The sequence below is a fragment of the Oryzias latipes genome, chromosome 2, assembly GCF_053564925.1.
Source record: "Oryzias latipes strain Hd-rR chromosome 2, Olatipes_Hd-rR_3.1".
Taxonomy (NCBI): Eukaryota; Metazoa; Chordata; class Actinopteri; order Beloniformes; family Adrianichthyidae; genus Oryzias; species Oryzias latipes.
In genome coordinates this window covers 33,556,822-33,580,684 of record NC_136238.1, presented here as the reverse complement: position 1 = coordinate 33,580,684, position 23,863 = coordinate 33,556,822, and the positions used below count along the sequence as shown (strand labels likewise).

At 44.9% G+C, this 23,863-nt stretch overlaps 1 protein-coding gene and 1 long non-coding RNA gene across 6 annotated transcripts in view; both read left to right on the top strand.

Annotated features, from left to right (window-relative positions):
• LOC144981353 (protein NLRC3-like) overlaps positions 1 to 14,838 on the top strand; it is a 49,903-nt gene extending 35,065 nt beyond the window's left edge. For 3 of the 5 annotated variants that reach the window (XM_078935442.1, XM_078935428.1, XM_078935440.1), the window contains 3 exons: positions 3,110 to 10,609; positions 11,702 to 11,875; positions 12,192 to 14,838. In XM_078935442.1, the coding sequence (XP_078791568.1) occupies positions 3,110 to 3,278 (169 nt within the window). In that variant the 3' untranslated portion in view covers positions 3,279 to 10,609; positions 11,702 to 11,875; positions 12,192 to 14,838. Of the gene's footprint in view, positions 1 to 3,109; positions 10,610 to 10,915; positions 11,876 to 12,191 lie in introns of all 5 variants that reach the window. The other 2 variants (XM_078935430.1, XM_078935432.1) reach the window with 2 other exon arrangements.
• Positions 1 to 23,863, top strand: part of LOC144988379 (uncharacterized) — a 164,123-nt gene that overhangs the window by 81,916 nt on the left and 58,344 nt on the right. The window lies entirely within an intron of this gene.

Here is a 23,863-nt window from a genome sequence, read left to right as displayed (position 1 = left end):
CCCTGCCTTCGCCCATAAGTGGCCAGGATGGGCTCTGGCAGCCCTGTGACCCTGAAAGGGACAAACAGAAAACATGAATGAATGTGTCTGTCTTTGATGGAGACATTTACAGCGGGGAAAATAAGCATTGAACACGTCAACATTTCTCTCAAAAAACATATTTCTAATCAAGCTATTGACATGAAATTTTCACCGGATGTCGGCATCAACCCAAGTAATGCACACATAGAAAAAAATCCAAACATTTGTGTCCATAAATGAAGTTATGTGTAATAAAGTGAAATGGCACAGGGAATAAGTATTGAACACATGAAGAAAAGGAGGGGTAAAAAGGTCTGGCAAGCCAAGAAAGCAGCCGGAGTTTGTCAGTATTCAGAAGGTTAACCTGCCCCCTATTAGTGCAAAGTAATATCAGCTGGTATAGTCCTGATTGATGCCTTTTAAAAAGGTTTCTCACCTTTCTCACCCAACAAGGTGTTAGACAAGAAGCATTGCATGATGGGTAAAAGCAAAGAGCTGTCCAAAGACATACGCAACCTTATTGTTGCAAAACACACTGAAGGCATTGGTTACAGGCGCATTTCTAAACTTCTGAAAGTTCCAGTGAGTACCATTGGGGCCATCATCCGGAGGTGGAAAGAACACGGCATTACCATAAACCTGCCACGGCCAGGTGCTCCTCGCAAGATTTCAGACAGAGGAGTCAGAACAATCATCAGAAGGGTTCTCCAACAGCCCTGGAGCACTCGTGGAGAGCTTCAGAAAAACCTGGAATTAGCAGGTACCGTTGTTTCAAAGAAAACAATAAGTAATGCACTCAACTGCCATGGCCTCCATGCACGCACACCACGCAAGACTCCATTTTTGAAGAAGAAGCATGTTGAGGCTCGTTTAGAGTTTGCGACACAACATTTGGATAAACCCATGACATTCTGGGAGAAGATACTCTGGTCAGATGAGACCAATATTGAACTCTTCGGATGTCATTAGACACAACATGTTTGGAGGAAAAATGGCACCGCACATCACCCCCAAAACACCATACCAACAGTCAAGTTTGGAGGTGGGAGCATCATGACGTGGGGCTGTTTTTCAGCATGTGGTACTGGTAGACTTCATATCATTGAAGGAATAATGACTGGAGAAAAGTATCGAGACATTCTTGATCCGAATCTGCTGTCATCTGCCAGGCTGCTGAAGATGAAAAGAGGGTGAATCTTTCAGCAAGACAATGGTCCCAAGCACACAGCCAAGATAACACTCAACTGGTAGAAGAAAAAGAAAATAAAGCTGCTAGAATGGCCCAGTCAATCACCAGACTTGAATCCAATTGAAAATCTTTGGAAAGAACTGAAGATCACAGAAGAAACCCCCGGAACCTTGAAGATTTGAAGGCAGTTTGTGAGGATGAATGGGCCAAAATCACACCTGAGCAATGTATTCCACTGGTTTCTCCATACAGGAGGCGTCTTGAGGCAATAATCACCAACAAAGGTTTTTGCACTAAGTATTAAATAAATTTCAGTAAGCGTGTTCAATACTTATTCCCTGTGCCATTTGACTTTATTACACATAGCTTCATTTATGGGCATACATTTTTGGATTTCTTTCTATTTGTGCATTACTTGGGTTGATGCCGACATCTGGTGAAAATTTCATGTCAATAGCTCGATTAGAAATATATTTTTTGAGAAAAATGTTGACGTGTTCAATACTTATTTTCCCCGCTGTATTTGTCATTTGGATGGAAACCAGAGTTTTCTTTAATCTAGATAGAGACTAAAAGGAGACATTTATGTTTTGCTGTCATTTATTCAATACATTTTCCCATAATTACAGTGTTTTATTATTTTTGGTTGGGTAATTATTCACATTTTTACCCCCAAAAAGTATTTAAATATTTTTTGAAATTAACCATTCAGGTTTTTATCTTCAGAACTCAGTGGATTCATAAATGATCATCACTAAACGCTCATATTAAATAGATTTTCACTTTGTGAAATAGAAGTCTTCATATTCACCCTTTAAATAAAAAGTAGTGAGCACGGTGTTAGAATTGCTTTTAAAATCCAGGACACTAGATATTCCTGCACTACATATAGTTTTTAATAATGTTTTTTATTTATTTTATTTTTTATTGAACAATTGTAGAATACAAAAAAACAACATTTAGAACAATACAATATAAAAACATAACACAGTCCTGAATACTGAGTAAAACTGTTTTAACATTTTGAAAATCTTAACCATTAAGAACAAAATTATAAGTAATATAGATTTTTTTAAACTGCTGTTCAATAACCAATTATAACAATCACAGAAGGAAATAAATAAGTCACTAAAAATAGAAAATAAAAATCCCAAAAATTTGCAGATGTTCATCGTCTTTTGAGCCTTTGTAATTTTGAAGCAGAACTTAATTATGGCCCGTAGCAGCAGAACCATGTCTTACTTCTTCAGTTCATTCTCAGTATTGAGTAGCTGACCAAATGAATTTTTGTTTGATAGATAGAGGAGTTTATGTTCATAATGACAGACTCAGTTTTATTGTTTTATGGACTTTATTTTATTGACAGCAGGTCAGTTTGTGCTGTTTGTGTAGTGATGAGAGGATCTTTAGTTGTTTGCAGACTCACTTGGAATATGAATCATCAACAGAATAAATGTGGAACATCTGCCAAGTGGAGTCACATCTCGTTCTCCTCCTCCCCTGTATCATGACCGACCCCCCCATCCTGTTTGATGTTAAACTCCTACCTGAATCAGAGACAAGAGTCCACCGTCCTCACAGTCCTCCCTAACAAGGAGTTAGGGAGTAGGACGGGAATTTGGACACAGCCTGTGTCTCTTTATTTAGTCTTTGAAATCTGACATTTTTGAAATGGAAGCTTTAAATCTATTGGATTGTAAATATGTAGTCATGAATAATTCCTGATGATCGATGACATTTCAATTCCTTGTCTGTTTTAATTTCATTTATAATCTATTGTATTTTCATTCATGATCATGTTTTTGGGTCCAAATCCAAAAGAAATGAGCAAACAGTGAAAATGTCATCTGTCAGTCTGTCATCAGGGCGGGTCTGTCTGACTTTTCTGTCTGATTGCAGGTTGGAGTACAGCAGTTTGTCAAAGATCAGCTGTTTAGCTCTGGTCTCAGCTCTGAAGAAAAACCCGTGTAATCTAACAAAACTGGACCTGAGCTGGAACCAGAACCTGCAGGATTCAGGAGTTCTTGATCTGTGTGGTTTTCTGGAGAGTCCAGACTGCAGACTCTGAGGTCAGTAAAGAAGCTGAAGTCCCTGAAGGATGAGAAGAACGGATCAGGTGAAGAACTTTCTGATGTTTCACTGGAAGATTTTCTGTCTACAGCCGTGTTTGGAACAAACTGATGATTAGTTCAGATTTTCTTCATCAACTGAATTGATTGTTCTGATGATTGATAGAAACTGATCTGTTTCAATCAGGATCTTGTATATCAGGATCTCCAACCTATTTCAGAACACGAATCCATTTCATGTCAGAAAAATGTTCACAGATCGGCCTGTAGAAAGTTCAAGTTGGCGTCCAAATTAGTTTCAGCTTCCAGATTTCAGAAAACCATTCAAAGGATTCTACATCAAATCTGTATGAAGAAAATAGTTTGAAAAGATCTTTAAATATTGAATCTAGAACAGACACTTCCTTTGAACGTCACTAGAACAATAAAATCACACAAAGAGTTCTTAGGTCAGTGCATCATTCAGTCACTGAAAACCAGAAATGACTGCAGACAAAAAAAAAATGATGAAGTCCAAATCCACACGAAAGAACAATTGTCTGTGTAGAGCATCAAGAATGGAAGTAAAAGAAGACTTCCATGTTCTGCACTAGCTTTCTGCTTTTCTGCTGAACTGCAGGAACAAATGGATGGCTGCCCCCAGATTTCTGGCTCTTTGCACTGAGCCACTTCCTCAAACACACAAGCCTCCTGATCTGTTCAGAGGAGAGAGAAGCTCTCTTTTTCTGAACCAAATGTCCAGAGAGGGACAATCCTCTCTGACAAGGGACTGATGGAGCTGCTGTCTCCAGGTACTTGATGTTTGACCACCACTGAAGCGGCCAGTCCTCCAAGCTGATTGTGGGCTCTGCCTTGTAGAAAAATAAAGAAACAATTTTATATTGATAGAAATCAGATCCCCATACGGACCTCCATATCGAACCAGCTGTGTGTATTCAGAATCCACTGTTCTCTTCAGCATGGTGAGGACTAGCTTCACAATAACTTGCAGCAGCATCAGCTAGTTTGGATTAACGCAGTAAGAGTTCATCTTGGATTACTGTGTCAAATTTTCTCCAGTTTATTTGATCTCTCAGAGATAAGTGTGGTTGTGATTTTCACTACTAAGGGGCGCTAGTCATAAAGCAGAGATGCAGATGACGTCATCACGCTGAACATGTCCAGAAATAGGATTTTCCCTTTTGATCATCCCCTCCGTCTCATTTTCCTCTGAGTTCCAGGGAAGCTGCACAACCCCAAGGCGTTCCCAGGCCAGCCGAGAGACGTAGTCTCTCCAGCGTGTCCTGGGTCTTCCCCGGGGCCTCCGCCCAGTGGGACATGCCCGAAACACCTCTCCAGTGAGGCGTCCAGGAGGCTTCCGGACTAAATGCCCGAGCCACCTCAACTGGCTCCTATCGAGCCCGTCCTATCGAGATCCGAGCCCTCCGCGGATTGCCGAGCTTCTCACCCTATCTCTAAGGGAGCGCCCAGCCACCCTACGGAGGAAGCTCATTTCAGCCGCTTGTATTCGGGACCTCGTTCTTTCTGTCATGACCCATAGCTCATGACCATAGGTGAGTATTGGAACGAAGATCGACCGGTAAATTGAGAGCTTTGCTTTTCGGCTCAGCTCTCTCTCTTCACCACAAGGGACTGATCCAACGACCGCATAACTACGGACGCCGCTCCGATCCGCCTGTCGATCTCGCGCTCCGGTCTTCCCTCACTCGTGAACAAGATCCCCAGATATTTAAACTCCTCCACCTGGGGCAGGGAGACTCCACCCACCGGGAGATGGCAGACTACCTTTCTCCGGTCAAGAACCATGGCCTCAGATTTGGCAATGCTGACCCTCATCCCGGCCGCTTCACACTCGGCTGCACACCGCCCCAATGCACGCTGGAGGTCTTGGCTCGATGAAGCCAACAGGACAACTTCTTCTGCAAAAAGCAGAGAGGAAATCATGTGGTCCCCAAACCAGATCCCCTCCGGCCCCTGGCTGCGCCTAGAAATTCTGTCCATAAAAACTACGAACAGAACCGGTGATAAATGGCAGCTCTGCCGGAGTCCAACGTGGACCGGGAACAGGTCTGACTTACTGCCAGCTATGCGAACCAACCTCCTACTCCGGTCATACAGAGACCGGACAGCCCTCGGTATGGCTCCCCGGACCCCATACTCCCAGAGCACCCTCCACAGGATACCACGGGGGACGCAGTCGAACGCCTTTTCCAAATCCACAAAACACATATGGACTGGGTAAGCGAACTCCCACAATCCCTCCAGCACCCTAGATAGGGTATAGAGCTGCTCCACTGTTCCACGACCAGGACGGAAACCGCACTGTTGTTCCTGAATCTGAGGTTCAACTATCGGACGGACTCTCCTCTCCAGTACCCTGGCATAGACTTTCCCAGGGAGGCTGAGGAGTGTAATTCCCCTGTAGTTGGAACACACCCTTCGGTCCCCCTTCTTAAAGAGGGGAACCACGACCCCTGTCTGCCAGTCCAGTGGTACAGTTCCCGACTGCCACGCGATGCTGCAGAGACTTGTCAGCCAAGACATTCCCACAGCATCCAGAGACTTGAGGTACTCAGGGCGAACTTCATCTACTCCCGGGGCCTTGCCACCGAGGAGCTCATCGACTACCTCAGTGACTTCAGCCCGGGTAATAGACAGCCCCACCCCAAAGTCCTCGCTCTCTGCTTCTTCAAAAGAAGGCGTGTCAGCGGGATTGAGGAGATCCTCGAAGTATTCCTTCCACTGCCCGACAATGTCCCCAGTCGAAGTCAACAGCCCCCCACTTCGAGATATGTCATCTCGGTAATATACAAGATGATCTTCTAAACGTGCTTTTATGTTACGGTTATTATTAAGTGCCTGTTCGCTCATCATTTTAATTTTATTCCGTGTGGTCAGTGCTTCTTCTGTTGGAAAACGGAGCCGGAAAGAAACCGGTGTTATTAGCAGTATGCTAATAATACAGGCTAACAACATTAGCATGAACATAAAATGTATCCATGCGGGAAATGCTGCAATCTGAATCCTGGCTGCTCGTAAATATGTGGGAATAACATCAGTCTTTACTTTGTTGAGACACGACTGGAAACACAAATCCACATGATTGTTTGAACGGTTTCTAAGGGTTAGAAGAGTTAGCTGTAAGTCCGTCTGCTCTGCTAGAGACACGGTCGCTCGCTCCACCTGAGTAATCAAGTGCAGGAGCGGACTACTTCTGTTACTTCGGTCTTACTACTGTTTATTTTCCTTTTTTTAAGGTCACTTCCCTCAGTTTATACTGGATCATCGCGGATGAATCATTATTTGGGAAATAAATTAAATAATGTAATAAAGTAAAATAACGAATAATAATTATATAATAACAAAAAAACAACAACCCTACTGTGAAATAACTCAATATTTATTATGGTGTGTTCACAGCAACTCATCTCATTCCATTCCATTTTATCCACAAATATTTAATAATTAACAGTTTCTGTACATATTGTCCACTTTTTTTGTTAATAGTTGTAAATATACTATTGCTATTTTTATTCTATTTTATTTAACTTCTTCACTCCAAGGCTGCTGCAATTTCATTGTATTCCCCGTGTACAATGACAATAAATGATTCTGATTCTGATTATGTCATTGACAATAAAGATGCAGCACTCTCATGGGGCAGGGGGTTCTGGAATGATAAACAGGAACTTTGGGGGCATCAAAACCAGCTGAAATCCTTAGACCAGGGGTCACCAACCTTTTCTACACTCAGAGCTACTTCATGGGTACTGAGTCATACAGAGTTGTTTATTAATAATGATTCATTAAACTCATGAATGTGAAAAGATTCATCACTTTAATGATTTCTCACAATAATTTTCAACAATAACATCAAGGCAGTAAACAGACATCAATATTCAGCCCTTAATTAATCTCAGTAATGGTTACATTTTCAGATGATCCTTGCATCTCTACATTTCATAGAAAAATGTCCCATTTTCACTTTGCTGCACCATGATTATCAATTAAGTAATGCTGAAGAAAAATCAGTGTACATATTTTTAAATATTATTTTGAAATATAGACTAAATCTGCAGCGTTTTTAATCAAATTCTAACTTCTACATGTATGATTGAACACATTTTAATTCCTCTTTCCCATGACTCTGCCACGTTTCACTGACAGTGTTTGGGATCTTTTTTTTGTTAGTTTTAGTTCAAGTCTGTTTGTGACGTCACTTTTCTTCCACTTTGTCTCAGTCTCAGATGCAGAAACAATGTTCAGCAGCGACTGCTCAGAGGGAAAGTCTCTGTAGATCCAGAGAAAATGTTGCTGATGGTTCCACAGTGGGAGTCATCACGTGCTCAAAGCCATCACTTTAGCGCAGAACGCTGGAATGAATGATGAATTATGGGAAGTCTGGGTCAGCTTTAGTGATGTTTGAACGTTCACGCGGCTGAAGAATGTCCATAATTGATCCTTCCTCATCAAGAACCTTCATTTCTGATGCTTTGTGAAACATTTATTAAAATGTAAAGAACATTTTATTGATTAGCATAAACAGTTTCATTTATTTATTCAGAGAAGCTGACTGAACCATAGTAGGAGTGTCTCTCTGTGCCTTAAACCAGGAGTCCATGTTTCCTCCTTCAGTAAAGAACCAGAGATGCTGCAGTGATTTAAGCGTCGAGCACAGCGCCTCAGACCAGCAGCAGCAGCGGGTTTCATCCATCATTCATTCATCCAGATTATAATTATTCTCCACTATTATCTTCTTTAGCGTGTCAGGATATTTTCCAGCTGTTTTCCGAATCAGCTGATGTCATGCAGACACAAACTTCTGTCATAGGATTCAGGAATCACTGGAAGCAGCTGTTGGAAGCTGACAGAACGGCGTGTTTTTCATCTCCAACCTCCTTCCTTAGAAATTAACGCAGCATCTGAATATGTGAAGTAATATCATGAATATTACTGTATAACTGGATACTTGTACAATGTATATTCTGTATAATGACCATATTTTAAGACATTGTCATTTTTAAATCTATACATATGCAAGTTTGATTCAAACAGAATAGCAACACAATGAAATTAAACTTTAGAAGCAGCTCAATGGTGAATTTTTTTTATTTTTAGAACAGTCCTGCAAGCGACTTATGTTGCCCTTGGGGGCCACCTGGGGGATGACCCCTGATTTAGACTACCAGCAGAACCAGCTGGAAACAATTAGCAGAGTGGAGGTCTCTTAAAAAAAAACAATACACAAAAAAAAAAAAAAACTAATGATTAAGCATGAAAACATTTTGTGTTTTCCAGCTGAAACCATTAGATTTATTTACCGTAATTTCCGGACTATAAGCCGCTACTTTTTTCCTGCGCTTGCAGCCCTGCGGCTTATTCAGTGACGCGGCTAATTTATGGATTTAATTGACGGCCGCCATGAATGTGCTTATGAACTCAGAGCATGGGTTGAATACTCTATCCTATTCCAAGCAACAAACCACTTATTTTTGAACACACCTTTTAGCAGCCAAACAGCATGGACCTCACTTCAGGTCTTAGACACTTCAGTCATGGTTCAACAAAACGAAACACGCATGCCCAGCCGCATCCCAGAATCCTTTGGTGCCATTAGACCCAACGTGCACGTGATCGCCACTACAATATGATGCAGCTTTCAAGTTAAAAGCAGCGTGAAAAAAATCCACCATCACCAACGGGTTTGGAAAAGGCGCTCTGCTGTGCGACGAAGAGAACAGCGCATGCTCAGGAGTGAATTTACCTCTGAGTCATAGTGACACTAGTCCATCTATTAGCAGCTCCGTAATATACAAGATGATCTTTTAAACGTACGTTTATTATTGCTATGTTACGGTTATTATGAAGCGCCTGTTCGCTCATTTTATTTCTAATCTGTGTGGTCAGTGCTTTATTTGCCAGAACGAAGCCGGAAGTATGGTCAGGTGAACATGAGTCAATGCGGGAAAAGCTGCAATCTGCAGCTTGGCTGCACGTAAATATGTGGGAATAACATCAGCCTTTATTTTGTTGGGACACGACTGGAAACACAAATTGACATGGTCGTTTTAACGGTTTCTAATGACTGAGCTAAATTTTGCATTGAAAAGCTCACAGCCTCCGTGTGAGCTGGACACATGTTCTTCTGCTTCTCGTTCACATTGAGCTGCGGGGCCGATGGCAGTCTGAAGGCTCCCACACGTAACAACGCATCGTCTCTCGCCCCTCATCCACAAAACGTTCAGTATTAAGTCCGATTGCTCTGCACAGACACGATTTGCTCCTTCCATCGGCGCAATGGGGACGAAGCGCTACTCCTTGGAGCAGCTCTGTCAAGGGGTGTCGAAGAAGATGAGAAGGGGAGATAAAGAGCACGCTTGGCGAGCGCGGAGAGCAGAGGCGTCCGCGGAGCAACAGTGTTTGTTGTGGAATCAAACTTCTGAAGCACGCGCCCCGCGATGGCGCGCGTATCGCGCTGAGGCGCATGCTTTTCAGTCGCCGCTGCTTTATTTTATTGGTGTTTTTTTAACCAGCCCCACCATAATGCCATACCATACCACCATAATGCTGCCGCGACACAAGTGAAAGGAGAGATACTCTCCCCCTCCATCCACTGCTGCTCCTTCTTTAAACACTGACAACAGTGTGGCAAGGTTAGACCCGCCTTTAGCCCCTAAGACTCATGGGAAATGGGGAATCGCGGATGTAAATTTCCTCATTATAACTGAGGGATGTAATGTTGATTATATGGTTACTGTTTGTAATTTTATGTATGATACCTAGATTGTCAATAAGTAACAAAAAATAAAATAAAAAAAAACATCACTGAGGAACTTGTGAACAGAATAGAGGTCCAAGCTGTTTGGCGGATTTGGGTGTATTCAAACACATGAGCTGATACAATGCTTCCTGCTCCTACAATGTGCTAATGAGTATGTGTGGGAGTCAGGGCGTTATTTGTCAGTCTGAGCATGTTAGGTGAAGCATGCGGCTTGTACACTGACGCGGCATGTGTGTGTACAAAAGAAGTTAAACACGTGACAATGGGTGGGTGCGGCTTGTAATCGGGTGCGCTCAATAGTCCAAAAATTACGGTATCCAAAACTTCCAGCTGCATCATTGCTCCTGAACACACTTTTCTGTCTGATTGCAGGTTGGGGAACTGCAGTTTGTCAAAGATCAGCTGTAAGGTTCTGGTCTCAGCTCTGAAGAAAAACCCGTCCAATCTGACAGAACTGGACCTGAGCGGGAACCAGAACCTGCAGGATTCAGGAGTTCTTCATCTGTGTGGTTTTCTGGAGAGTCCAGACTGCAGACTGCAGACTCTGAGGTCAGACTCCATGTTTCAGTTGTGTTCAGATCAAAATGATGACAAAGTTGTGTTGACCCACAGTGAGCAGAAATGTCCAGATTCTGATCTGCAGCAGCATCTTCCTGCAGCTGCTTGTTCTCTTCAAAGATCTGCAAAACAACTTCTTCTTTTCTTCCTGCAGCTGCTTGTTCTCTTCAAAGATCTGCAGAAGAACTTCTTCTTTTCTTCCTGCAGCTGCTTGTTCCAAAGCTGTCTGCTGACATTTGTGCTCCACAAAGTCCTGCTTGCAGCCATCAGCTCTTCTTTGTGTCTTTGCTCCAACAGACTCCTTTGAAGCGCGTGCAGAAGAAGCAGCCGTGCACGCTCACATGCACTCTGAGTCCTGCTGCTGTGTTTCAGCAAATGCAGCTGAGAGTCCAGCGGCTGATGTTTGTGAGCAGACAGTGACAGAGTCATGCTGCAGCTGGATGCTGCTCTGACAGACACATCCTCCACAAACATCCTCACCTTTTCATCCACAAACATCATCACATCATCCATCAAAGCTCCCAGCAGCTTCTGACTCTTCATTCAGAGCTGAAGTCATGGATCAGGGATCAATGTCCAACATTTGCTGCTGACTCTTCCTCATCACTTCCTTCTTCTCTCTGCTTTGATCTGTTGGAGCTGAAAGTCTCTGCTTGAAGGGCTGCAGCAGAGAAGGACTGGAAGATCATCTCCTGAAATCTGGGATGAAGACTTTCCAGAATCATGCTGCTGAAATTCTCCCATGATTCAGTGCTGTTTGGAGAAGAGCTGAGCAGAAAGAGGAAGTGGACTTTTTCTGCTGTTGCTGCAGAAACATCAGTTGGTTTGGATGCAGCCACAGGCTGATGTTTGACTTTCACACATCTGGACTTCTTTCCTGAAGCAGCTGCATGTTGTCCTGAATGTTCCTGAATGTTCTTCTTCTCTGCTTCTGCTGGACTCTTCTGATCTGCTGCTGTTGCTTCACATCTTTGGACTTTTTCTAAACTTTCTGATCTTCTTCAGCTCTGAACTCTTTAGAAGAAGTGAAGGATGAAAAACATGAACTTTGTCTTTAAACTCAACTCTTTGTTCTGGATTCAGGTTGTTCAACTGCAGGTTGTCAAAGACCAGCTGTGCTGCTCTGGTCTCAGCTCTGAAGTCCAACCCGTCCCACCTGACAAAACTGGACCTGATGTTCAACAGCCTTCAGTCTTCAGATGTTCAGCAGCTCCAGGATCTGGTGGAGAGTCCAAACTCCAAACTGCAGACTCTGAGGTCAGTAGAGGGTTGGAGTCAGTCCAGCTGCTTCCAGATGTTTGGTCCTAAAGTTAGTCTGAGAGCAAAGATGCAGAGTTTCCTGTGAAGCTGCAGCTTCTCAGTGAAGCTCTGAGGAGAATCATGACAGGCTTCAGGACAACAGTCAGCCAATCAGAGCAGCAGAAGCTCCAACAGATGAAGATGACAGGAAGCTGCTGCTCTGAACAGGACTGAAGCTCCTGCTGCTCTTTCTGCTGCTGTGCTGCATCACTGACTGACAGACCAGGATCAGGAGACACTCCTTCATCTCTGTCACTACACTTTCTCTCTGCAGGTGGGAGGACTAAAGAGTCTGATGTTCCTCCTGGAGGAGCAGAGAGGAGCAGCAGCAGCAGCTGGTCTGCAGAGATGTTGTGACTGGACGGTGTTCCTGGGAGGTGGAGAGCAGAGTGATGGAGGAATCAGAGGAAGTGGAGATGAGTGTCAGAGCTGCAACAGGAACTGATCTGAGTTCAGCTCCACTGTCCCTCAGTTATTGTGCTGCAGCTCCCCCGGTGGACTGATGGAGAATTGCATTTCCTCTCCTCATTCAAACTTGGAGTGTTGATCTGAGACATGGGTTGGATTCAGATGTTCAGCAGCTCCAGGATCTGGAGAAAAACAGATTATTCTCTAGATCATCGCTTTTCTCTTTAAAAGACCAGAGTTTTGGTTTGATTGATGTTTTCCACATTTTTCTGACTGAAATTTTTTCACATTTTTCTCTGGTGTTTTATGGCTAAACCTCTGTTCTTTTTCATGCTGACAGCATTTTTAGCTGCAAAGAGGTTTCATCTAAATCCAGTTGAATCTCCTCATTTTCTAGAATGTCTGAAAGCCTGTTTTCTCCAGAGGACATGAATGAACAGAGTGGATCTTAGTGAAGAGTGACAGCCTCTGGATGCAGAGAATCACTTTGATGAAAGCAATTCTGTAGCATAATTAAAAATAAAAGTCAAAACCAGAAATGCTTTAACATTAGAGGTATCTCTCCATTTCTGCAACCTCTGATCCCGAGTGAGGGTTTAAAAAAACACATGAGCTTTGACACAGGGGCTTTATCTGTCAGGAACTGGTGGGGGGGGACCCAAAATGCAGGAGACCAAGCTTGGTGACAGGAAATAAAACATTTAATAAACAAATTGAAACATGACAAAACTATGGGGAGAAACAAACCGGTGACAAAACAGAGCAGATGACCTGACCAGGATGAACAGAAACCAAGACACTTAAGTAGGCTGAGGGCAATTAACTGAACTGAAGACAGCTCTGGATCATGAACCTGAAACTGGAGTGACTGACAAGAAGGAAACCTGAAACATTACAAAGAAAACCAAACCACTGAATCCTTACATTATCTCCAGTGTTTACATTCTTTTTATTCCAGTAACTATTCAAGAGTTGACACAATCCCAGCAGTTTCTTATGTGGAGAAAGTAGCCTCACACTGAGATGCAGCGCTGCACAGTAGGGACGTGATTACGTAATCACCTTGAATCAGCTGATTCTGCAGCACAGAAAAGAGGCTTTGTTACGGTATATCAGGATGACCCAAATGCAGGACCAGACTCCAACGTTGAGGGAAGATCCAGAACTCTTCATAAAAAACACCACATTTGGTGGTTAAAACTCCACCAAAATAACCAGGGGGGTATTCCAGGAAGCATGTTTAAACTAGCCTGACTTTAACCCTGAACTCTGGCTGAAATCCGCCTGAATTTGTCGGTTCCAAAAGACCGGATATGAGTTAGCGTAATTACGCTTGACTTGGTAACCCTGGGTTAATGCATGTGCACAGCAGGTACATAAAGACATTCTCAATGGATCGCAGATTTCCAGAGTCACCATGGAAAAACATGGAGAAAAAGTCCAGAGGACTCCTTCAGCTGAGAGTCTGGGAGCTTCAGCTGTCCTGCTTTTCTCTGCACTGACAGCAGCTTCCCTCTCTCTCTCTGTCTCTCTCTCTCTCTCTCCACGTTTGCTGGGTGTCTTTTTGCTGCAGCTGAGCGCTGCAGGAGTGTTGACTTGGTCTCAGCCACAGACTGCTGACATGTTAGCTGATGTTTCAGCTGAGTCAGCTCTTCTTTCCAAGCTGATGTTTCCTGCAGAGATTCCTGCAGGAGTTCCTCCTGCTCCTTCTTTCCCAGAGTTCCTGCAACCAGACGGAGTCTTTGTGCTTTGGAGCTGCTTCTCTTGGATGAAGCGCTTGGTTAGCTCACTTTGATCTCTTTCATGTGGGACTTTGTCTTGAAGCGGATCAAACTGAAGGTGGGACTCCCAAAGCAAACGTTCTGGGATGTTTGCTTCAGCTCTGTGCTTCTGTTCTCTGGTTGCTTCTTTGCTTTGGTTGCAGAGACTTGGAGCTCTCTCTCTCTCCATGCAGATCAGCAGCTTCTTTGGAGGCAGAGGCAGCTGTGTGGGAAGTCTCTGCAGGTCCAGAATCTTCTGATGGATCAGCAGCTGCTGCAGGTTCCTCTGGGTGGAAACACATTTCTGCCAAACAGAACATCTGTTTGTCTTTGTTTGGATGGAAAACGGAGGAAAAAAACTTCTTTGGAGAGAAATCTGCTTTGTTTCTTGTTGCTATGAGGTTGTTGAACAAATGTGGTCACTTTCACGGCTTCACTTCAAATGACTTCCAATAGACAGAAATTATACATTTTCAGTTTATTAAAATAAGTTTGTGAAACATTTTTGATGTTTTTTCTGTAATTCTAGGTCTGATGTTTTCATACATGATGACTAAAAGAACGAAAACCAAACCAAATCAGTCAGGTCTGTAGTTTGAACTTGGATTAAAACTGAGAAGGGCGACACCTTCTGGCTGTGTCCAGAACTGCATCTTCTGGTCAGAAAAGTGTTGAAAAACCTCAATTGTGTCTGTAAAATGTCTGCAGCTTTTTTGTCTGAAGACATGAATAAAGTCTGGATTTGATCCTTAATGAATCTTCATATTTCTTTGTCCTTCAGTCTTTCTTTCAGTCTCAAACACACTGGTTCATTTGATCCTAATGAGAACATGTGTGAGGCTCCAACATGGCTACCTTCACTGCAGGTTCCTCTTCACTGCATGTGTTTGTGGATCAACACACAAACAACAACAGGTGCAGTCGAGGAAGTGTTGCTGTTGTTGCCTTTGCCTGCTTCCAGCCTACAGGCACAGTTTTCTGCTCCATATGAGCTGGAAAAGAAAATGAATGACACCAATTTTAGGATCCCAACTCATGACAAAGAGAAGAAATGTGGAGTTTGTCACGTCAACATGCTCAAGCCTTCTTTTTCCAGAGGGGAGTCCAACTGTCCTTCTAGTGATGCTCCGGTAGTTTCAGTCTCCATGTGTTCTCGTCCCTCAGAAGATCAGATTTCAGAGGATGGGCTTGGAGAGAAAAGTGGAGTTGTGCTACTGCTTGTTTGGGAAACTCTGAAGTCTGAAGCCAACTAGAGAATTTCTGCTCATATCTGTCTCCACCTGCTGGTGGTGACATCATGGTTTGATGGAGGAGAAGTTGTTGCTGTTTTCTGATCCTCCTGGTCAGGCTGGAAACAGCCTGGAGATGTTGTTCATCCATCACAGGGTTTGGTCCAAAGCTCCAGTGCAGCCTCTCACCTCCTCCACCTTCCTCTTTGAGGCAGCAGAAGCTCCTCCTCTTCTTCAGCTGGATGATGCTGTCCTCCACCTGCAGCTGGACCTGGATGTTCTCTCAGACCATGTGGCCTCATGGATCAGAAGGTTGAGGGTTCAAGTCCCTTCATGGTTGAAGTCAGACAGAAGAAGAGTTTGGTTTGGATCCTTTCTTGTCTTTCTGTTCTCATTGAGTCTCTTCTAGTTCCAGGTCTGGTTCAAATAGTGGAATCATCCAAAAGGATGAAAACAGTCCTCCAAGCAGACGTCAGATTGAAAAGCTCATCAAAGAACACATCCAACTAGCCAATCAGCAAAGCACTGACAAGCTGGACTTGTGCTCTCCTTCAGTGAAGAACCTCCTCCTGCTGCTCCTCCATCTTTAGCTCTGACTTTGGAAGTCTTAGCTCCTCCTCCTCACCATCACTGTGACTGTTGACGTCTTCCAACTCCTCCAGAAAGCTGTTTTCTGATGAAGCTCTAACATCTCCTCCCTGTTGCTGCTTTCAGTCCAAACTCACTCTGTTCATGTCAATTCACTCCAGAGAAAATCCTTTTTCTGGGAAGAATTTGCTCCAAGTTTTCCTCCAACTAAGAATCTGCAAACCCAGATGAGAACTCCCAGCAGGAAAAGAATTCATCTGCAGGAAACTAGAAAAAGGCCTTTTTGTGGGAGGAAACCATTCCAGATCTTTACAAACACCAGAAATCCCAACTTTTCCTCCACTTAGCCTGAGTTTGGGTTCCAGGAAGCGGTGTGTGTTCAAGCTCCGCCCCCAGCAGCATCTCATGAAGCCCCTCCTCCAACATGAGGCCACTGGGGAATTCTGAATGAACCTTTACATTTCAACAGAAATTTCAAGCTAAAAACAGGGAAAAAAACTCTGAATGTTCCCTCTTCTTCACTTTCTGTCTGACTTCAACCATGAAGGGACTTGAACCCTCAACCTTCTGATCCATGAGGCCACATGGTCTGAGAGAACATCCAGGTCCAGCTGCAGGTGGAGGACAGCATCATCCAGCCGTCACAGACTGGGGGCGGAGCCTGGAGATGACTGCTGAAGGTCAGAGGGCGGAGCTTCATCAGGATGAAGGTGCTGCTTGGATTCTGCTTTGATGTCCGTCTGTTCTCAGTCCCTTCATGGCTGCTGCTCAGAGCTGTTTCTGGATGTTTCTGGAGAATTCATGTCTTTACTGATCCAAATGTGGGATTTCTGTTTTTCTTTGGACTTTTCTTGATTTAAGGCTTTTAGCTTTTGGAACTTTCTTTGTTTCTATGCTTTAACTTCCAAACGGGTTTATCTAAGACAATCTGATTGTTTTTCATTTGACTTTCTAGGAACTTTCTGTTTCATCTTTGAGGATTTGGACTTTTGAAAGACTTTTAGCTGCAGTTTCATCCTTTGAACCAGATGGATCTGAATCTAGAGTCAAAGATTCTAAGGAAATCATGGATTCACAGACATTTGATTGAATTTCTGTCTGGATCAGAAACCAACAGCAGACATTTCAAGCCGTCATCTGTTCCTAATGTTCATTCCCCGCCATCATTGAAAGCTTTTGGAATAGTCCCTAAAGCCAGCGATCGGGCCGCTTTGGAGCATGAACTCATCACTCGGTGTCACGGTGGCAGAGAGATGACAGATCCCAAATCTGAGGCTGAAATGATCACGTCCTACCAGCTACACTCTGGATTTGGGACCAAAAACCTTTGAAGATGTTGGAGCATTGTTGGAGAACAGACTGACAACATTTGTTTGGAAGAAAGATTGACCTTTGACCCCTCCCTCATGTGTTCCACATCCAGCTGCAGACACACCACTACAGCTCACATTCCACTTCTGATCCAGCAGTTAGAACCAGAGCCTGCATTTGCAGCAGGTTCCAACCCACTGACCACTGATCCACACAGGGGGACGTCCTAAGGGGCGGAGTCAGCCACTGGAGAGAGCAAAAAGGAGAAAGGGGGGTCACTCTGGGCCTCTCTGTGTCTGGACCTTCAGAGGAGCCCCAGCGCTGGTCTTTGCTTGGATTTGGTTTAGACTTGTTCAGAGTCAGATGCATGTTTTAAGGGGAGGAGGATTATTTTGTTGTTCCTATTTTTGTTCCTATTCTTACAATCCACTATATGTCCCGTGTTGAATTCTACTATTAAAATGTGGGAAACAAATGTTTATCAAATCCAAATCAATCCAAAAGCCTGGAGACTGGATGGCCGTGGTCCTCCCTTTGACCTGGACAGTGGTTGCCATGGATACCTGCACACTCACCAGGCTGTGACTTAGAAGAAGAAAAAGAGACCAAAATGATTGATAAAGCAGGTTTTCCAGGGAAATCCCACAAAGTGCTTTCCAAGCTAGAACTAAGAATATCCAGCATGTATTTGGAAAAACTCATTAGCTTCTTGTGGAAAATGATGAGTCATTGGAAAAGCATTCTATGAATGCTCAGAAAACTTCCTCCTAGATTCTGGTTGTTTGGAGAAGTCCTCCTCTTCAAAGAAGTTCTCCTGACCATCTTCAAAGCCACTTTCTGCTTTTTCAAACGCTACTGTTCAACAAAAACTTGGTTTCTGCCACAAAACCAACCTTAGACACTGAAACAGAATGAATCCAATGCAGAAATGTGTTGACACCTTTAATTCAAAGCTTCAATCAGTTTGAATCTCATGAAGAACATTTCAAAAATCCACATTTGGATCAGGCGTCTTCATCAGAGCACAACTCATGTTTCCAGGACTGTGACTCACCAATAGATCCTCATTTCCTTTACACAATCTGTTTCCATCATTTGGATTTTTCATAAAAACTTGAGTTAGAAAAGAATTGTTGCCCCAAAATGTCCAGTTTGAATAGTCTACAGTTTGTTGTGTTTGGTTGCTAGGTAACAGGGTCTTTAATGTCTATGATGTCATGGTGGCTTTCAGAGTTGAACTCCTGAATATGACGGTAAACATTTGGATTGAACAAAAATGGGATTGAAGCTCATGCTAAATCCTGATCTCAATGCTGAAAAAACCTCCTCCTAGATTCTGGTTGTTTGGAGAAGTCCTCCTCTTCCAAGAATTCCTGAAAAAAGCCCTCATTTCTCCTGACCATCTTCAAAGCCACTTTCTGCTTTAGTTTAGTCCAAACTTGCTTTATGCTGACAACATTTACAGCTTGAATCCATCTGAAGAATCCAAGGAAACAAACCAATCTAAGTCTGCATTCATGCCACTTCAGAACCAACAAAGCATGTTTCCAGGACGCTGACTTACCAATAGAACTTGGGATTTCCTTTGCAGAATCCTTCTCCGTGTGTTTTCCTTTGTTTTTCTCCCCAAAACCTAAAGCAGAGATTTTTGCTGAGCTGCAGAACAAACGTCTGACTGCTTTAACCGCCGTTGATGGTTTGTTGTGTTTCCCTCTATAGCTGCTATGGTCTTGCTATGGTTGCTAGGTAACGCTGTCTTTGATGATGATGACGTCAGAGTGGCCTCTAGAATGGACTTTTTTTCTTGTGGAACCAGGAGCTGTAACCTTTAGGGCACTAGGACCCAGAAAGAGGTCCAGGCAGTGACGGTGATGCTATTTTCATTAAACAAATCACAGAAAAGTTCAAAAATTAAAAAACCTAAAGTATTTCTGTGTAAAATAGTATTTTAATTTGTCCGGTAAAAAATATTTTGTCACAAATACTTTCTTGCAAATAGATTACAATATATCTTAAAATGGTTAAAAAATAATCCAGAAACCAACTCATGGTTAGACTTGGAACAGGTGTTATGTGGAAAGATCAACCTGTCACAGCTACCATTTATTAGCCAAACAGTTAAAAAACAGGATTGTTTCAAAAGCATTAATATAAATGCCACCTTAACAACCTGGTGGGAATTTCTCAAAATATCAAAATCATCAATTCAACCGTGCAAAATGACACCCATCTGGAACAACCCGGACATCCTTATTAACAAAAAAATGATTCACTTCCCAGCTTGGCAAGCAGGGGGCATAAAACAACTAGAGCACGTAATTATTGATAGAAGATTCATAACCCCCCAGGAACTTCAAGACAAACATGGAATAAATAACTTCTTGGAATATCAGCAACTTAAATCAAGTATTACTAAAAAGTATAAAATTAAAGACGACGATTTAAAGCTACCAGATGTAGTTACCACTCTGATTAATTTTTCAATGAATAGAACTCTCTCCAAAATTTACAAACTTTTATGTAATTTAGATAACAATATTGCCCTTCCAACAAAAAAATGGGATGCAGACTTGAGCATCAGCACAGATGAAAGCTTCTGGTCAGAACTTTGTCTAAACACCTTTAAACTGACAAAAAGTCCAAATCTGCAGCTAATCCATCTCAAAACTCTTCACAGAATTTACTACACTGGACAGAGGATGTTCAAGATGGGTCTCAGTAACTCAGACATTTGCGAGCACTGTGATAATAATCTACCCGACAGCTACATGCACGCACTGTGGTTCTGCACTCCTGTCCAGGCTCTCTGGCAGCAGGTATGTGCCGATTTATCAGTCTGGCTTAAGGTTTCAATCACTGCCTCACCGTCACTTTGTGTGCTTGGTGACATGAGTGCCATCGATATAGAAGAAGGATTAGCATCTATCATTTTCATAACTCTTTGTATTGCCAAAAAAACTATTTTAATAAATTGGAAAAACAAGAAAAATATAAACATAAGTCAACACAGAAATCTGCTGTTTGATCATATCAGCTTGGAAAAAATGTCAGCCCAAAGCTCAAGTAACTTTGAAAGAATTCAGTCTCTCTGGTCTCCTGTGGTTGACTCCATGACTTAGGGGGTGGAGGGCTTGGTCGTCGCTGCTCCTTGCCCTTCTGCCGTGGTTTGGGGTGGGGGTCGGGGCTTCCGGTGCCTGGCGGGGGCGGTGGGGGGCTCCGTTGGTCGGGGGGTCGGGTCCGGTGCCTGGGTGGGGCGGGCTGGGGCGCTGCGTGGTCCTCTGGGCTTGGGTGTGGGGGTGCGTGGTGGGGGGGTGGGGTGGTGGTCTGGCTTGGCTTGGGGGGGTGGTCCCTTTGCCTGTGCTGGGGGGGGTTGGCGGGGGGCCCTGCTCGGGTGGGGGGGGCCCAGCGGCGCCGGATGGGCTGCCCATCTGCACCTGGGGCTGGGATCGGCCCTTCCCTGGCTCTGGGACGGGACGGGACAACCCTCTCGGGGCCCCCGGTCGCTCTGGGTGTCACCCGCTTCGGCTGCGGGGTCTGGGGTGGGGTGGGGTGGGGGGCTTGTCGGCCCTGTCCTGTGGGGGGGCGTTCTGGGGGGGAGGGGGGGCCCATTATTAGTACGGGTCGGGGGGGGCTAGCGGGTCGGGGTCTCCGCTGAGGCAATCGGTGGTTGCCTCGGCCGGTTGGCCTCCTCGGTCCCGTCGAGGCCTGACCAGAGCTCTTCTAGGGCCGGCGTCTGGGGGTGGGGGCCTGGGCTTGCTCCGGGGGGGGGCGACGCTTTCTGGCTCCTCTCTCTCTGTGTGGGGTGGGTGGTGCCGGGCCTGGGGTGTCGGCGCCTCCGGGGGTGGGCCCCTGGGCTGGGTGGCCCTGGCCCCTTTGCTGGGGGTGGGCTGGGGGACGGCTGTTTGACCACCGGGGGACAGTTTACCAGCTGTCCCCAACTTACCCCCTTCCTTATATAACCTCATATTAGGGTGAGGGGGTGGGGGGTCTAGCCTGCGATGCGCCTTGGGGGGGGGGGCTACTTGGGAGTGGCCCCCCTCCTATGGTTGCCGTATGGAGTGGGCCCCCCCTCTTTCGGTTTTATTTGCACCTTAGACATGTAGGGTCCTTGGTAGGGGGGGTGCTTGGACATCACTGCAAGCAAGCAGCAGATGTCCTCCTGGCACCCTACCCGCCAATTTTAACCGCACCTTAGACATTTAGGGCCCCTTGGTGTGGAGGGTGAGGGGACATCACTGTGAGTAATCAGGAGATGTCCCCTTAGTGCCCTACTCGCCAATTTTAACTGCACCCCCCTTAGTACACACACCCCTCCCCCTTCAATATATACATTCAAACATAAACACACACACATGCACACAAACACCCTCTCAAACACCCATACACGCACACACATTTTACAAGGAAGGTGGGACCTGGGTCCATCTGTCCCCTACCCCTTCCCTGGTGGGGGGTGCGGGCCCCTTGGCGATGGCGGCCGTGTCCCTTGGGTGCCGGCTCCCTGGGCCCGGCGGTGCTCTCTCCGCACGGTGGGGGGGTTCATATTACACCTGAGCCGGGGGTGTTCGTGTCCCTGGGGGGTGGGTCCTGGTCCTTGCCCCTGGGCGCTGGGCCCCGCCAAACTTCCAACATGGCCGAGCCTGGTCGGGCCATATTTATAACATCCCTTGTGGGCCGCCCTTTTTTCCCCGGGGTTCCCCCCTCCTGGGCGGGGGCGGCGGGCCCCTGCCTTGCTCCTACCTGGACCAACCGTGGGCCGGGTGGGTGGCTGCCTGGAGTGCGGAGCGGGTCTCCCTTGGGGGGTCCTGGCTCGTACCTGGGGTCGGGGCGGGGGGATGCCCGGAACTCCTGGGTGGTGGTGGGGTGCTCGTCTGGGGCTGTGGGCGTCCCTCTCCGGTGGGGCCCTGCGTTGGGCTCTTCCGGCGCGGCGGGGGGCTGCTTTCCTGGCTGGGCTGGGGCGGCGCTCTCTTTCCCTCTGCGCCTCCCTGCTCTCTGGCTCTGGGGGCCTCGCGGCGGTCCTGCTGGCCCTGGCCTGGGTGGCGGTCTTGGTCGCCCGGGGGGCGGTTGTTCCCTGCCTGTTCCCGTGTGGCGTTGGGGGGGCTCCGGCTGCCGCTGCTGCTGCGGCGGGGGTATGGGTGTGGGGGTGGCTGGGCGCTCCTCCTCCTTCTTTTCACATTCCACCATCCATTTTAGAAGAACATAAACACTCACCTGAGCACAGGTGTTAGCTCACCTTTGCACTAATAGTTTGCATGATTGAATGAATGAAAGATTTCACACTAGTTGGTTTAAAGGCATAGGTATGCGTTCGTGAACACTATCTGTTTTGTGTGCATGTTGACATGTGGACATTTTTGCGGCTAGCAGGTGTGTTGATAATATTTGAGTGTGTGTGAACAGGCCCCGCCCTTTTTGTACTACATTTGAACCGTACCGTAACGATAAACAACCAGTAAACCTGTCTGCTCTATGCTGCTTCATGGTCTTACCCCCCTTCCCCTCCTATTATCACCCTCCTACCCCCCCCTCTCTCTAACGTCCCTCTCTCTTCTTCCCCTCTTTCCTTTTCCGTCCGGTCCAACACCAAAGATTTTCAAACATGATTGAAATTAATAAAGTTTGGCCTCAATTACAAAAGGGGTTTATTCAGACATACCTTTGGTTTGTCTGAAGATGAATAACCCCTCTTGTTAAAATAAAATATGTCCAACACAAGAGGCCCTCAGCTCTCATCTGTTTGCCTAGCTGTTGGACAGGACAAGTTTAAAAAAAAAAAAAAAAAAAAAAAAATATATATATATTTTGTCAGAAATTAAATGTCTCCTGTGTGGAGGTTTTTCAGTTCATTAAAAACTGACATAAATGAGTAACGTTCACTGCAAACTGTGCAGAAGGCATGTTCTTTCTAAAACTGGAAATAGCACAAACCTTTTTATCACCTGAAGCTGAGTCTCCATTTGATAATTCAATAAAAATAACATTTCATTTCCTCATTATAAAGCAACTTTATTGGAGTTTCATCTGTCATTGGTCTTTTTGAGCCAAAATTCTGAAGAAATAAATACAAAAGGCTTTTCCAACAGAATCAGAACGTTAGCACGTGACCTAAGTTTGTTCACTTTGTGCTAAATGTTGATTTCTTTGACTGTTGTGTTAATAATATCAACAGTTCTCTGTCGCCCTCTGGTGGTTCATCAGAGAAGCCAAACTTCCACAGAAAGTGAATCAATAAACATGAGCTAATTCTTGATGCAGGTTTGAAAACACAGATGGAAAACAGCATCAATACAAATATTAGTCAATGTTTCCTTGAATGGAACAATTTCAGGATTTGTTGTCATAAAGTTGTGAAAAACTGTCTTGTAAAGTGTGTGGTGACGGTCCACTGTGGAAAATGACTGTTTGTGGAACATTGAGATGTGCTCAGTGATTTTGGTTTAGGACACTTTGGTTTCATTTCAAACGTTGGTTTCTCCTAAATCTACAAACTCTCTCCACAAACTGTTTCCTAACTCTCAGGGATTCCTGCTGCTGGCAAAACTCACGGCTCAAGGAACCACTTCATGAATCAGTCACGCTTTGGAATGAACTTTATTGAACAACATGTCATGGTCTGGAAGAAGCCCCAGTTCCAGCTGACAGAAGTCTGG